The sequence below is a fragment of the Mustela erminea genome, chromosome 12, assembly GCF_009829155.1.
Source record: "Mustela erminea isolate mMusErm1 chromosome 12, mMusErm1.Pri, whole genome shotgun sequence".
NCBI classification, from domain to species: domain Eukaryota; kingdom Metazoa; phylum Chordata; class Mammalia; order Carnivora; family Mustelidae; genus Mustela; species Mustela erminea.
The window spans coordinates 22333953-22350976 of NC_045625.1; the positions used below are offsets into that span (position 1 = coordinate 22333953).

At 39.8% G+C, this 17024-nt stretch overlaps 1 protein-coding gene across 5 annotated transcripts in view; it reads left to right on the forward strand.

Moving 5' to 3' along the window:
* The window catches only part of SVEP1 (sushi, von Willebrand factor type A, EGF and pentraxin domain containing 1), a 180227-nt gene that overhangs the window by 151534 nt on the left and 11669 nt on the right, over positions 1 to 17024 (forward strand). For 4 of the 5 annotated variants that reach the window (XM_032308801.1, XM_032308802.1, XM_032308804.1 and 1 more), the window contains 5 exons: positions 7212 to 7275; positions 9617 to 9790; positions 11172 to 11348; positions 15212 to 15382; positions 16882 to 16977. In XM_032308801.1, the coding sequence (XP_032164692.1) occupies positions 7212 to 7275; positions 9617 to 9790; positions 11172 to 11348; positions 15212 to 15382; positions 16882 to 16977 (682 nt within the window). The remainder of the gene's footprint in view (positions 1 to 7211; positions 7276 to 9616; positions 9791 to 11171; positions 11349 to 15211; positions 15383 to 16881; positions 16978 to 17024) is intronic. The other variant, XM_032308803.1, reaches the window with a different exon arrangement.

Sequence of the window (17024 nt, forward strand, 5' to 3'; positions counted from 1 at the left end):
CAAGTGTGGCCTGAAAATCCTCAGAGCAGTTCTGACCAAATACCAAGTTATGTCTTAAGACCACTCCTGGTTTGTAATATTAAAACCCCGTCAACAAAACCTGTGTCTCCCTATTTACTTTGGTGGGAACGCTGCAGTTAATTTTTTTTTTTTTTTTTTTTTAGTTTTTGTTGTTGTTTTTAATTTTTTATTTTATTTTTCTAAATTTATTTATTTGACACAGAGAGATCACAAGTAGGCAGAGAGGCAGACAGAGAGAGAGGAAGGAGGAGGCTCCCTGCTGAGCAGAGAGCCTCATGCGGGGCTCAATCCCAGGACCCTGAGATCATGACCTGAGCTGAAGGCAGAGGCTTTAATCCACTGAGCCACCCAGGTGCCCCTGTTGTTGTTTTTTAATCACCCAATGATCATCATGATGAGTACCCCCCCTTAACCCCCCTCACCTATTTAATCCATCCCTCCACCCACCTCCCCTCTGGTAACCATCAGTTTGTTATCTATAGTTAAGAGTCTCTTTCTTGGTTAGTTTCTCTCTCTCTCTCTCTCTCTCTCTCTCTCTCTCTCTCTCTCTGTTTTCCCCTTTGTTCATTTGTTTCTTAAATTCCACATATGAGTAAAATCATATGGTATCTGTCTTTCTGTGACTGACTTATTTCACTTAGCACCCATGTCATTGCAAATGCCAGGATTTCATTCTTTTTTATGGCTGAATAATACTCCATTGTAATATACACCACATCTTTATCCATTCATCAATTAATAGATACTTGGGCTACCTCCATGTCTTAGCTATTGTAAATAAAACTACAATAAATGTAGGGATGCATATACCCCTTTGAATTAGTGTTCTTTGCTCTTAGGGTAAATACCCAGTAGAGCAATTGCTGGATAGTAGGGTGGTTCCATAACGTTTTCTAGAGTGGCTGCACCAGTTTGCCTTTCCACCAACAGTGCAAGAGGGTTCCTTATTCTCCACATACTCACCCATGCTTGTTGTTTCTTGTGTTTTTTATTTTAGCTATTCTGGCAGGTGTGAGATGATATTTCCTTGTGGTTTTGATTTGTATTTTCCTGGTGATGAATAATATTGAACATCTTTTCATGTGTCTGTTGTCCATCTGTATGTCTTCTATGGAGAAATACCTGTTCATGTCTTCTGCCCATTTTTAATTGAATTATTTGTTTTTGGGGTGTTGAGTTCTTTATATATTTTGGATACTAACCCTTTATTAGATACGTCATTTGCAAATATCTTCTCCCATTCCATAGGGTGTCTTTTAGTTTTGTTGATTGTTTCATTCACTGTACAAGAGCTTTTTTTAAAAAGATTTTTATTTTTAACTAATCTCTACATCCCAACATTTTTCATAATATCCTAATTATATTTCTGTGTTGTTTGTAACTTCTCTCATTTATTATTTTATTTATTTCAATCCTTTCTCTTTTTTGATAAGTCTGGTTAGGGTTTTTTTTTTTTTCTTATATAAATATTGCTACTCTGGCTTTCTTTTGATATGCAGGTGCATGAGAGATGTTTCTCCATCTCCTTACTTTCAATCTGCAGGTGTCTTTAGGTCTAAAATGAGTCTCTTGTTGGCAGTATATAGATGGGTCTTGGTTTTTTATCCATTCTGTCACCCTATGTCTTTTGATTGGAGCTTTTAGTCCATTTACTTTCAAAATAATCATAGATATGTATTTATTGCCATTTTATTACTTGTTTTGTGGTTGTTTCTGAAGTTTTTCTCTGATCCTTTCTTATCTAATACTCTCTTTCATGTTTTGCTGATTTTCTTTAGCAATACATTTGGATTTCTTTCTCTTCATTCTTTGCATATTTATTAGTGGTTTTTGATTTGTGGTTACCATTAGGTTTGTATATAACATCTTCTGCATATAGCAGTCTAAATTAAGTTGATAGATATCTAAGTTTGAACCCATTCTTTCCTCCTCACCTCCTCACATTTTAGGTATATGGTGTCATATTTTACATCCTTTTATTTTGTGAGTTACTTGATTGATTTTTCACAAAAATACTCATTTTTATTGCTTTGTGTTTCCTACATTCATTATGTCATTTTTGGTCTATCCTTTCCACTGAAAGAGTTCCCTTTTATATTTCTTGCAAGGCTGGTTTAATGGCCATGAAATCCTTTAGTTTTTGTTCGCCTGGGAAACTGTTTATCTCTCCTGCTATTCTGAATGATAGCCTTACTGGATAGAGTGTTCTCAGCTATAGATTTTTCTCCTCAGCACTTTGAATATATCTTTCAGTTCCCTTCTGGCTTGGAAAGTTTCTATTGAAAAAAATCCACTGTTAGTCATATAGGGTTTCCTTTGTATGGAACTGTCTTCTTTTGTCTTGCTGCTTTTAATATTTTTCTCACTATATTTGCCATTTTAGTCACAATGTGTATTGGTGTATATCTGCTTTTGTTGATTTTGTTGGGGGTTCTCTGTACCTCCTAGATCTGGATATCTGTTTCTGTCTCCAGATTTAGGAAAGTTCTCAGCTATTATTTCTTCAAATAAATACTCTACCACCTATTCTCTCTCTTCTTCTGGGATTCCAGTAATACAAATGTTATTATGTTTGATGTAGTCACTGAGTTCCCTAAATCTGTTCTCATTTTGCATAATTCTTTTTTCTATTGTTCAGCTTGATTACTTTCCATTACTCTGTCTTCTGTGTCATTATTTCTTTCCTCTGCTTCTTCCAGTGTGCTGTTACTTCTATTAAGCATTTTGTTCATTTTGTTTATTGAACACTTTATCTGTGCTATGTTATTCCTTATCTCTTTGTTAATGGTCTCACTGATGTCATCCATTCTTTTGTCAAGTCTAGTGAGTATCCTTATGATCATTGCTTTAAATTGTCCATCAGGCATGTAACTTATATCTGTTTTGCTTGGATCTTTGGATGTGACCTTGTCCGTACTTTCACTTAGGACAAAATCCTCTATCTTCTCATTTTGTCTAACTCTCTGTGCCTGTTTCCCTGTGTTAGGAATGCTATGTCTCTTGAGGGTAATGGCTTTATGAAGAAGAGGTCCTGTAGTGCACTGCAGTGTAGTGTCCCTTGTTCCTCTGGGCCTGGTACTGCTGAGTGTGTCTCCAGTGTGTCTTGTGTGTGCTCTGCTTTTGTGTCCCAGCTGCTTTTTCCTTCAGGCCAGTGGTCTGCAGAGGTTCTCTCTGCCAGTCATGGGCAGTGTTTGTCCCTGGCCTAAATGTGGTGCATTTTAACTAGGTCTGCTCTGGTCCATTTGTGAAATGAGACCTGTCACCACCACCACCAGAACTGAGCCCTTGCAAAACTCCCAGGTCAGGAGTACAGTGCTGGCAGGTTTTTAGGCTGGTCTTCTGGAGTAGGGGGCCCATTGCCCTGCGACTGAAGCAAGTGTGACTGGAAAGGGGGGTTGTTCTGGAGTGTGAGATGGCCGGGTTGGTGTAAGTAAGTTAGGTTGTAAATGTTGGCACTGTGGTGGTTCCTACAGGTAGCCCTGTGCTTCTGCTTAGGAGTGGGGGAGGGAAATGGTGCCTGCCAATTCCTTTGTTCCCAGAAGGGGCTCTCCGTGAATGCTGTGTCTCTGAGACACACTCTGGGATGAGCAACTAACCTCCCCACTGTGTGTCCCAGGCATTCTTCAGATCACTGTGTCTATGCTGTATGTCATTCTGGAGATGTTTGCCTATCTTCTCTCCAAGAACACCCCAATGTCCTCCAAGCTCTTCCAGAGCCAAGCACACCGATCTTTAAAATTTTAGGCTTTAAGCCTGCCAGAACTCATGAAATTGAAGCCCTTTTGCTTTCCAAGCCAGTTGCTGTGGGGATTCATCCATGTGCTCCCCTGTGTGCTGGTCTGTCTCTTACCCTTCTCTGCTGTTGCAGCTCCCTCCCCACTGCAGTGGCCTGATCTTATTCTCTCCCAAAACACATCTCTGCACTTCCTGCCTTCTTTGTTGTGGCCTCTTATCTACCTTTAGTTGTGGAATTTGTTCTGCCAGTGTTCCAAGTTGATTTGGGGAGTATTTAGTATGATTTGATATTTACCTAGTTGTATTTGTGGGATGAGGCAAGTCTAGGGCCCCCCTACTCCACAGCCATCCTCCATCCTATCTGGAATCAGTTTTGCTGAAGCATAAATCATATCATCAAACTTCAAATTTAGGAGGCTTGCTTATATTTCCTAACATTGTCATCTGAGTTTTCAGGAAACTTACTGTTTTTATTGTTGTGGTATTTAAGTGTGGGTTTTGCAGAAGTATTCATTGCATTATTTGTTAAATTTGTATAGTACAGTCCACTATTTTTTGACCATGCATTCAGAGAATTGTCATAAGATAGATCCACGAAAGCTGGAACTAGACTTGTGTAGATCTTATTTCATTTCTCCAGAAGATTTAAAAAAAAAAGTCTGATAATGTAATGGTTGATTGCAGTTGGAGTTTTCCTGTTTTTAAAATTTATTCTTTCATGTGAGAGTACTAATCTTACAATTTGTTAAGAAGTAAAGTGGTATAAAATTTAAACTTATGAATTTAAATTTAATATTTAATAAACAGATGGTCATTAAATTTGAGGAAGTAGATAACTTACCTTAAAAGTTTGGGGGAATATCCTAGTGTTAACTACAAAATTTAGAGAAGTACTATAGAATAGTTCTCATTCTAAGCTATCTGTTAGAATCATCTTAGAAACTTCTAAAAATATTAATGTTTAGTTACTTACAGAAACAACCAGTGCCAGGTGTGGGAGATGAAATGTAAAAGATTAACCTAGAAAAGTTTGTCATGTGAGATATTAGGGAATCTCAAAGGCTATGTATTAAAAAGACTTGGAGGCCAACTGGGTGAGGTTCCCACAGGCCAAAATGAGATCATTTGGGCTTCAGTAAGGCAATAACTTTAATGGACTAAGCCCATCAAATCTGTCATGAACAATAGTAGACTCATAAAGACACAAGAAAATTAGTTGGTAACTATTAGAGGACGCTCATGACCAAATTCATGATTTTGAAAACAGACAATGAAAGGGGAAGAATTGTCTTTTCCATGCTAACTGAATGATAAGAAAACCAATAGTAAATGAACAGAAGTTTCCTTTATAGAAGTATTTCAGTCAATAAGTGATAGAACTTAAATCTCAGAGTTTGCAACTCTTATGGTCTAGTGGATTTAGGCCATCATCATTGTGGCTACTGGTGTTAGAAAAAAAATAGAGGCAACCAGAGATTATGTGCCTCTGGGTGGAAGAACACATCGTATGAAAAAGTCTTGTCAAAAAGAAGAAAAAGTGGTAAGAGATACCATAATGAGGCAATCAGCAAAATTCTGTCTGTAGAAATAGTTACAGAACAAGTGACCCAGTTTTCCAGCTTCTGAAACAAATAAGTTGACAGGGTAAGAGGTGAAGAAATAGAAGGAATCTATATTTTAAAAAGGTACATAAACCATGTAGACCTTATTTTGGTCTGGATTCAAGTGAACCATAAAGCAATAAATTATAAAGTTTATGCAACAGTTGGAAATTTGACCACTAATCAGATTGTTATTAATATTAAAGAATTGTTACTTATAAGCTATGATAGTGTTATTGGTTGTTGTGGTTATAATTTTAAGAACCCTCATCTTTTAGAGATTTGTACTGAAATAATTACTGGTAAATGATTTGATGTCTGGGATTTGCTTCAAAATAATGTGCCTTCTTAGGAAGGAGGTAGGGCTTAGAGGAAACAATTTGGCCTCAAATTAATCCTATAAGGTGGGTTGTGGCTATTTGGGAGTGTGTTACTTTTATTTCTCTTTTTATATTTTGCTTGAGTTCTTCTCCATGCTTTAAATTCCTTATCTACTATAAAATAATATGAGTTCTTCTCCATGCTTTAAATTCCTTATCTACTATAAAATAATAAATAAAGTAAAATTTTATAATACATACTTAAAAGGATTAGTGTCTAAGTAATGCATTAAGGGGCTTGATTCTAAGTCAATATATGCACAAAGATTTTGTTACCTATTTCTTCATTACTCAGAGCCCTTTGGATATCAAATTATCCAAATTTGGACATCAAATTATCTTGAATTTGATATCAAATTATCTTGAAGCTGTGTTCTACATTAGTAAGATCTGAGAAAGAGCTATTGCCTCTCTTTTGGTTTTACCTAATTTTGAGGAAGTATATAACAAGCCATTAAAGCCAGCTCCCTGACTATTTAAGAACACTGATGATTATAGTAAGAGATAAGCAACAATGAAGGAAGAAACAAAGACTCATAAAAATTATATCCAGAAGTCAAAGAGAATTAATCTTAGCTCATATATGCCTATAATAACTATAGGGAACCAACAGCCTATAGGGCCATCAAGGGCTATGAGATATTGAAGAATGTACAAAAATATATTCAGAAAAATGATTATAATTTTTCAAGTAAGTTCTATTTATTTAAATTTATTTCAGAAGGCATGGAAGTAATGTTTAAGAAGATTTTTATTCCAAGTATTTAAAATTTTAGATGCTTGGGCCCTTAATAGGTTAAGTTTATCTTTAATGGATAAGTTACATTGTCAAAATAATTCAGTCCTCATACCAGTAAGATACCTTGACTTGTTTCACATGCAAGGGTATAAAAAAACCAATTCCCATTCTTTGGGGTACCTCTCAGGTATTGAAAACTAAATTCAATTCAAAATATTTTTAAAATTTACTCAACAAGTAGACCTCGACATTTCAGACACATTTCTCATCAATCTTTGCTATTGGTTATAATCAGTTGTCACTTGAATAGAAAGTGAAACAAATTAATTACACTGGTCATCCCAGTGTATGAATTTTGAAAGCATTTTTGAAAGTCTAAGCCTCATGGCGCCTGGGTGACTCTGTGGGTTAAAGCCTTTGCCTTCAGCTTGGGTCATGATCTCAGGGTCCTGGGATTGAGCCCCGCATTGGGCTCTCTGCTCAGCAGGGAGCCTGCTTCCTCCTCTCTCTCTCTCTGCCTGCCTCTCTGCCTACTTGTGATCTCTATCTGTCAAAAAAAAAAAGTCTAAGCCTCATCCTTAAACCATATTTATTTAATGAATTCATTTAGCATTCCAGTGCTGGGAGATTCTGGCTTATAGCTATGATTACTTTGCATTCCCTTATTATCTTTTCATCATTAAGGTATAATCCTGGAAATAATCTTTTTTTTTTTTTTTCCTCATTGATTCACAGGGGAATAAGGAACGTGTTTGTCAGAAGAACAGAATGTGGAGTGGAGAGGTAGCAAGGTGTAAAAGTAAGTCACGTGACATTTAGCAGTCCCAAGAACAATACTGATGCCTCATAGTAACAGTGTGGCCACATTTCCTTTATACATCAGTGTTTCAATTTAAAAAAAAAAAATTTTTTTAATCATCTCTACAAACTGTGTGACTCTTAGATAGGATTTCACTCAAGGTCACCAAACCAACAAACAGATTAATGACTGAAGTGGCATAAATCACAAGATTACTGATTCCGGAGTGGCAAACACTTTGTTAGAAATTAGTTAACTATTGAATTTATTTGCATTCTTTTTGTGGGTTCCCCCCCCCCAAATAATTATAAATTAGAAGGCTTAGCCTTTCTGCTTTTTGGTGATGGTACTAGCCAGTACTTACAGTCTTTTAAAGTGATGTTGCATCTGCCAAGTAAATGAATAGTTGTGGAATTTTGTATTAACTCATTTAATGAGAAAACCCAAATTTATTTAGCAAGACATGAGTTAATTCATTTGAGTTTATTCTCAGCACATGGTTCATATGATTCCTCTGCCAGAGAAAATGTATAGTCGACCCCATAAACAACCCAGGTTTGAACTGGGCATGTCCACTTACGTGTGGTTTGTTTCAATAAATACAGTATGGTACTAGAAATTTATTTTCTCATTCTTATGATTTATAGACTTATAGACTTTATAGACTTACAGACTTTTTTTTGACAGATAGAGATTACAAGTAGGCAGAGAGGTAGGCAGAGAGAGAGAGAGGAGGAATCAGGCTCCTTGCTGAGCAGAGAGCCTGATACAGGGCTCCATCCCTGGACCCTGGGATCATGACCTGAACCGAAGGCAGCGGCTTTAACCCACTGAGCCACCCAGGCGCCCCTCTTCTTTTTTTTTTTTTTTTTTTTTTTTTAAGATTTACTTATTTGAAAGAGAAAGAGAGAGAGAGAACAGGTGCATGAGGAGGAGGCACAGAGGGAGAAGGAGAGAGAATCTCCAGCAGGTACCTCACTGAGCACAGAGCCCAGCACAGGACACGATCTCAGGACACTTAGATCACAACCTGACCGAAATCAAGGGCTGGATGCTCAACCAACTCACCACCCAAGCCCCCCTATACAAATCCTATTCTTTTATCTGTGGGGTTTTTTTTCATTTTCTTTCTAAATTGTCAAAAATCAAATATAGTAGTATCTGTATCAACCTGTTTTCAGGGAAGTCTGTTCACTGATAGATACAGAGGTCAGTGTAGGTAATAATTTAGTAAATCATATAGGAATCTTTCAAATCAGGTTGCTCAGTATGAGCACTTTTTCCCCTCAGAAATATTTGTAATTTTTATAAGGCTCAGGAAAATGTATAATAAAATATATAAAAATATCAAGTTTTATCCCTGAGTGGTGGCATCAAAACTATTATTTTCTTTTTGCTTATTTGTGTTTTCTAATTTTCTACAAAGAACTTGTGCCATGTGTTTAATAATTTAGAAAGAAAAAGAAAAAAAATCCCACAGCACAGAATAGGATTTGCATTTTAACAATATCCCTAGATGGTTTTTTTTTTTTTTTTTAAGATTTTATTTATTTGAGAGAAAAAGCAAGAGAGAGTTGGGTGGAGGTCAGAGGGAGAAGCAGACCCCCCACTGAGCAGGGAGCCCAATGCGGGACACAATCCTGGGATTCCAGGATCATGACTAGAGCTAAAGGTAGTTGCCCAACCAGCTGAGCCAACCAGGCGCCCTCCCTCCATGATTTCCATGCACATCAGTCTAGGAACATTGCCTTGGACTAATGGCTTTTAGCCTTTGGCACACTGGAACATCCTGCGGAGCTTTGAAAAATCCCTTGTCCAGATAAATCAGTTAAGTCAGAATCTGGGGTGGGAAGCCACATCTATATATTTTTAAAGCTCCCAGGTAATTCCAAGATCCATGGTCCCAGTGTATAGAGTCCTTACCAGGCTGGCTGAAGCTGGGAGGAGTCAGTTAGCATCAAATCCACTGGCTCTCAAACCCTGAGTGAGCGCTGGAAATCATATGGGGAGCTTCTAATACCAGAAGTTAGGCTACAACACAGAGATTTTGATTCATTTGGTCAGAGAGAAGCCTTACTCATTTATACCCCCAGCATTATTAACTACAAAAGGTGACAATATATATAAAGATAAATAGAGTCAACAGGAAAATACCAATCTTTAATTGCCTACATGCCTAAAGCGAAACTTATACATGCTGGGATTTTTCAAGCGTATCCTTGTGTCTCACATAGGAGTAGGCTTCAATATTTTCTGTGATGCACTGAGTAGCAATTGCAGCAGAGGAAGGAAAGACAATTGGAAGAAGCATTTAATACGAGGCTTTGGTTTTTCTTTCTAGAGACCAGTTGTGAAGCTCCACTTGAGTTTCTGAATGGGGAAGCTGAAGTTGAAAACACCACGACTGGCCCCCGGGTGCTGTATTCCTGCAACAGAGGGTACAGCCTTGAAGGGGCACCTGAGGCACACTGCACGGAACACGGAGCTTGGAGCCACCCACTTCCTGTTTGCAAACGTGTGTGTTGACTCTAGAGGTTTTGTCAGCTTCCGTTTTGTGATTAGTTTCCCAAATGTCTAAACACAGAGAAAACTCCCCTGAGTGAGACTGGCCCAGAGAAAGCAATCCGTGCATCTCCAAACCAAATCCTGTGGGGTATTTTTTAAAGATTTTATTTATTTATTTGAGAGAGAGTGAGACAGAGAGAGAGCATGAGCAGGTGGAGGAGCAGAGGAAGAGGGAAAAGCAAACTCCCCGCTGAGCAGGAACCGGACCAACCCAGGATCCGGAGATCGCAGTCTGAGCCAAAGGCACATGCTGAATCGACTTAACCTTAACCTCTGGGATATTTTTAAAAATCTATTCATATTATCTGAAATATCCAGTCTGAGAATCAGCTTTCATTAGATTCCTTGGATGATTACAAGCAGTCCAAGGCACTAATAAAAAAAAAATGCAGCTTAATGAAAAAATTTTGACCCAGATGTATAAGGAATTTGTTTAAGGATGTAAAAAGAGTGAAGCCAGAATATATTAAGGTGCAATTTTAATACAATAAAATATGTATAAATATAGTGAATGAAGATAATTAGTTATAAACATTAGAATAAAAACAATATTCACAGGCAAGATCTAATTTGACAGAGTGCTGGTTACGTTTAAAGTATTAAAATGCACAAAATGAGTCTTTAGGATTCAGCTGATCCCCACTTCACTCATACAGACTTCTTTGAAAATTTTAAAAAAAAATGAAAACTGCTGAAATATGTTATGTGTGCCACACACTTGCACTAAGAAATCCCGGTGCTGTAATCATTTTTTGTTTTTGCTTCAGATGTACAGAATGAACCCATTTTTATGAATAAGCCTTGCAAACTCTACAATTTAAGCTATACTATCCTGTTTAAGTAGTGTGAGTCTGAAGTTTAATTCAGCTCACTTAGAAAAGTCTGATGCTTCTCTGGGGCATCCTTCTGAAGGATGTTCAGTAAAAGAAAGTAAAGTGACAAAGAGAAACATTTAATCTGCGTTCTTAATATTCTTCCAACACCAAGGCAGTGTTTAATGCGCTCACTGATTCCTCGCACACCTCTTCTTTCCCCAGTGTTGGGCCATAATTTCAAACAACTATTTAATTTGCCATCTTAGAATTTTAGGACAAGGTGTTAGTGGTGGAGTAACTTGAGGTTTTCAGATCTGATCTGATCCTATCCTTAAAAATAATTTCATGCAGTTGCAAAACACATTTTTTTTAATGTTTCAAGTTCTGTATTTTTAAGCCTTGTATGATCCTCAATGAGAACCCAACTCTAAAGGGCTCATCCTACTCTGCTTTAAAGAATAAATTAAGAGAAGGAGAATATCAGTAAGCATTTTTTGTTGTTGTTCTGTTTAACAGCAAATCCATGCCCTGTTCCTTTTGTGATTCCTGAGAATGCTGTGCTTTCTGAAAAGGAGTTTTATGTTGATCAGAACGTGTCCATCAAGTGTAGGGAAGGCTTCCTGCTCCAAGGCCAAGGCATCATTACCTGTAACCCTGACGAGACGTGGACGCTGACAAGTGCCAAATGTGAAAGTAAGTAAATGGACAGGTGGATTCCAGTTCCTTTGATTAGTGCGGAACGTTTTCTCATCCTTGTGAGATATTTTCCGTCAAGTAACTTAAATGTAGATATTGAGCTCTCTGTCATATGGTTATCAGCTTCTGTGTTGATAATTTTTAAAATTTAAAAAAAGGAATAGATCTTTATGGGGCACCTGGATGGCTCAGTCAGTTAAGCAACTGCCTTTGGCTCAGGTCACGATCCCAGGGATCGAGTCCCCCATCGGGCTCCCTGCTCAGTAGAGAGCCTGCTTCTCCCACTCCCTCTCCCTCTGCCTGCTGCTCTGCCTACTTGTACTCTCTATCTCTCTGTCAAATAAATAAATAAAATATTTTTTTTAAACAATAAATAAATAAATAAACTTTTTAAAAAGATCTTTGAATTCCAAACATAAAAAGAAAACTTTCCAGAAGTAGGCTAAAACCTACTTGGCCAGGATTCACTGAACAGATTTTCAAAATGTGTTCTTCTAGGAATGAGCAAAATGTTAAATCTCAAATATATTTTTCTTCCAGGACACCTGGCTGGCTCAGTCAGTAGAGCATGCACCTCTTGATCTCAGAGTCACAATCTCGAGCCCCAGAGTGAATGTAGAGATTACTTTAAAAAAACAAAATACATATTCTTCCCATATTCCAAGAGTACCCAAACTGTCCTTTAACAGGCTATGAATGCTTTGCCATACAAAAATGATTCCACAGTGGTTCTCAAACTTGAACTACCTGGAAGACTTGTTTAAAACAGGTTCCTGGGCTCCTCCTTTGAATGTCTGGTTCCGTAGGCTTGGATGAGGCCTGAGAATTTGTATTTCGAAGAAGTTTCCAGGTGTTGCTGCAGATGCCGGTCCTGCAACCACAGTTTGAGAACCCCTGGGCTAGCACCACTTTGATAGAGAACCCAGAATCTGGCAGCATCACTTGCTGCCTTGTGGTAACTTAAAACATCTGCCCCGCCCAACATCCCACCCTCCAGCTCCCTTGTCGTCCAAGCTACTCCCTCTGCAGCAGTTAACAAACATTCATCGAGTCTAGCCAGATGCAGGACACAGGGCCGCGTAGTCCGAGAATATATCATGCCTGCGATGACCATCTTCAGAACTCTTGCCCTTCAGTTAAGAAGAAAAGTGTGTGTGAAGGCCACGGGGATGGTGGAGTCGGAGAAGACCTGGGTTTGAGTTCTGTCCTCAGAGCTTTCTAAGTCAAAACTTATGTCTGCGCCCTAACTTCTCTGAACCTTCGGGCTCTCGTGTGTTAATGGCCCGATAACACCTGTCTTACAAGTTTGTTTTGAAGAATCAGTGAGTCGGTGTATTTCTTCCAGCCGTGTCTCCTGATAGGAAGAGATACACCAACAGCCCAAGTGTCTGAATTGCCAACCAGCAGCCTATCGCAGGCTTAGAATTTCTATTTTTACTCCAGCAAATATATACTATATGTTTAGCCTTATAAAATCGACCCCAAGCGAAATGGGAAGAACTGCATGTGTACAAATGCCTCCTGAACGGAGGCAGGCCAAGGGCCCTGATCCTGAGACATACCACGCAGAGCCGGGGACACCGAGCGAGGAGAGACACGCGCTGTGGGCGCGTTTCATTCTTCCTCTGTGTTCTTGAGAGGCTCGGAGGTTGCCTGGGAGAGGAGACAGTTTCTACCCTTGTTGGCTGTCCTCAATCCCTCTTTTGCATTTTTTATTACACAGAAAGCCTCTGGCTTAGAAGACAATCTCTTCGCTGAGGGACATGAGCAACAACTTACCTCTTTTCCTCTCATCCTAATATTTATTTTTACAAATCAGTGATAAAAATTGTTCATGTTTGGGAATCACCTGGGGAGGATGGGTAAGATCCAGACTCGCAAACTAGAAACTCCTGAAAGTTTCATTTTCAGCAAAAACCCAAGGTGATTCCCATATAGGTCGTCTGAGATCTGTGCTTTGGTCACTTCAGGAAACCAGCCATCAGCTTGCCGCGACCTTTCTACCGGCTGCTCCCCCAGCCTGGAAGCTCTTTCCCTCTGATCCACTCCAGCGCTATGGCCCAGTCCAAATGCCACCTTCACTGAGATTTGTACCCTGATAATCCTGAGTATATTCAGTCACATTCACCTTGACTTTCCTGTAGGAGAGGAAAGTTCTTTTTAAGTTGTCCATCATTCTGCTCCTTGTCTGAACAAAGGAACAGCATTTTCTTCATTGGTTTCTTTCCAATTTCTGAGCCACAGAAGGCATTGGTACATAGCTGAATCACTGAGTTAACATTTGTAACCACCTTGAAGGAAAAGAACATTTAGAAAAATCATACACATCGGTCATACCTTTGACAAGTTCTTCATAGTATTATGACCACCAAGTGACCTTTTCGACTTCACGGAGAGTCATCCAAAAGTTAGACTTACACGAACAGGATGCCGACTGGAATCCCAGCTCCAATCCAGGCCTTGTCTGCTGAGCCACCCCAGATTCACTCTAGTCATCCCAAGGCTTCTCGAGGCAAAATTAGTTATAAAGCTTTTTCTTTTCTTTTTTTTATTAATTTATTTATTTTCAGCATAACAGTATTCATTATTTTTGCACCACACCCAGTGCTCCATGCAATCAGTGCCCTCTATAATACCCACCACCTGGTTCCCCCAACCTCCCACCCCCCGCCACTTCAAACCCCTCAGATTGTTTTTCAGAGTCCATAGTCTCTCATGGTTCACCTCCCCTTCCAATTTCCCCCAACTCCCTTCTCTCTAACTCCCCTTGTCCTCCATGCTTTTTGTTATGCTCCACAAATAAGTGAAACCGTATAATAATTGACTCTCTCTGCTTGACTTATTTCACTCAGCATAATCTCTTTCAGTCCTGTCCATGTTGCTACAAAAGTTGGGTATTCATCTTTTCTGATGGAGGCATAATATGCCTCCATCAGAAAGCTTTTTGTACATGTCACTTCTAAAAGAAGATTGTCATTCAATCTCTCATATTTCGAAAGCAGAGAGTCACTGGGTTACAGTTTTGAAAAGAAGGAAACTGATGTGAAGCCTTGAAACCTTGAATGTCATAAACCTCATCAAAGTGTGTAAACTGAGTCTGGACAGGCTAAAGAAATACTCATTTACTCACTTTTCAAACATGTCTCGAGAGCCCACTGCCTACGGGATGCTATCTTCGGCACCAATACCATGGTCTTTTTTTTCTTTTTTTAAGATTTTATTTATTTATTTGACAGACAGAGACCACAAGTAGGCAGAGAGACAGGCAGAGAGAGAAGAGGAAGCAGGCTCCCTGCTGAGCAGAGAGCCCAATGCAGGGCTCCATCCCAGGACCCTGGGATCATGACCTGAGTTGAAGGTAGAGGCTTAACTGAGCCACCCAGGCGCCCCATCAGTACCATGGTCTTGATGGAATAGGCACTACTGCAGTTCATGAGCTTTACTCTAAAACAATAGACTTCAAATAACCCCCATGCTTCTCCCCTTCTGACTTGATCAGCATCCTGCATGAACCTTCTCTTGGAAGCTACCTCTTTGGAAATCCACAAAAACTCATTCTTGGACTCCTCGAGACTTCTTGCTTGATAAAAACAAAACAAAAAACAACAAAACAGCTCAGGTTCAGCCTTTGAATCAAAAGACAAAACCTTTGATCCTGCACATCTCATTTTTTCTAGACAGCAGCAGATTATACTTTTAGTTCCTAGTATCTCTTAGTTACTATACCGGTGAAAAGGCGACTTTCTATATTTCATCTTTGCTCTTTAAATCAATCCAGTCTTGGAGAGGAGACTGTGTTCTCTTCCGACCACTAGCTGGGTCAGTAGCACACGCTTCATCATGGTTCTGTTTTCCCGTAGAAATATCCTGTGGTCTGCCAACTCATGTCGAAAACGCGATCACTCGAGGAGTACATTACCAGTATGGCGACGTGATCACCTACTCGTGTTACAGTGGATACATGCTGGAGGGTTCCCTAAGGAGTGTTTGCCTGGAGAACGGAACCTGGACGTCGCCTCCTGTTTGCAGAGGTAAGGGAATCTTTAAATGGCTGTTTCTCAGGGAAGCGCTGGGGAAATGCGAATAGTCTGATAAGGCCAACAGCTATATGCATGAACTATTACTTCTCTTTGGCTTTAAATTTTCTCTTGACATCTATGTCATTTTCCTTAACTTTATGGGTTTGAGTTTCGAAAACTTTCATATAGAACTCCAGCGGAGCACACGGCCCCTTCCTGAGTCGATCGTGGGTCTCAGTCCAAGTGTTCTTCCAGAGTATTCTCCAGCTGCTAGGGGAGCTCTGTCATGCATGAGCCCTGAGTGCACTTCTTGGACAGTCAGGTCGTTTGAGCAGATTCCACTCCCATCCTGGGCAGACCCCTAGCCCCGCCAGAGATGGGGTAGCCTGCCCCAGGGCGAGAGTAAGACACAAGATGTACTGGGCAGCCCCAGGGTCTTCTGGGCCATGCTGGGACTGGTGACAAGCTGGTGACAAGCGCTCCATGCTCACACCAGCACTGCTGTCCCTTCACTTGCTGGATTGAATTTGCCAACCCAAGGATGAATTTTGTGTGTGCAGTCCATAAAATCTTCTTGGGAGAACGAGGGAACAAGGCTCTGTGCTTAAAATTCTGCAAAATCGAAAGAGGTACATAACAAGGCATCCCAATAGGTCCTAAAATGTACATCTTTCTAATAGAACAGGATTCTTTCTTACAAACCATAATGATTGGTCCAGTCTACAAATACTAACTGAAAGTCAAGAGCTATACTCGTGAACAAGAGCTGAAAGAAAAATCGAACAGTTGAGTGTATTGTCCACATGGCCACATGGGCCCTGGTGAGATTTGGACTGGGGGTGAAAGGGCCAGAGTATTTAATGACCCATCAGCACTGGGAGAATTGAGGAAATCAATGAATGAATGGCCTGAGCCTCAAAAGAAGCAAGGGTGATTTCAGGAGAAGGAAGATGAATTGTCTGAAAGCAACAGTGAGAAACGAGATCACTAACACATGGGGTGTAAGAGAATGAGAGGGCTGCGGAGGAAGTGCCACCTTCCTAGAGCAGCCCACTTCAAATCAGAAGTCAAATGAGAGCTGTGTCTGCTGGCTGGCTTGCTTGTTCCTCCATGTGCTTATCTTAAGACACTCAATGACAGTAGCAGCACCAAAGAGCTCTTGACCATTAAGGGCACCTTTGGAAGGGCATTCTCAGATCTTCTGGAAGAAGATTTTCCCCTGGTCCAGACAAAAAGAGATGACCTTCTGTCTAAACCACCTTGTCCCTTCTGCTCTGAGTCCTCACATTACTAAAACTTTGAAAGCCACATTCTCAGAACTATCCAAGCTTATTTATGCCCCTTTCTGAGAGCCCTCACATTTGTCCATGACTAAATCTTGAGGTTCGGTTTTCTTTTCCATAAATCTTGACTCTAGGAAATGTTATGAAATGTAAGTAAGGAATCCTATTTTCCAACAAATACCCTTCCATAATTCCCTGGGTTTATGATCCATCCTGCTTCTTTTCTAGCTGTCTGTCGATTCCCTTGTCAGAATGGAGGGATCTGCCAACGTCCCAATGCTTGCTCCTGCCCAGATGGCTGGATGGGGCGCCTCTGTGAAGAACGTGAGTATGTCCTCAAACCTTCCATGTTACGTCCTTAAACCTTACTT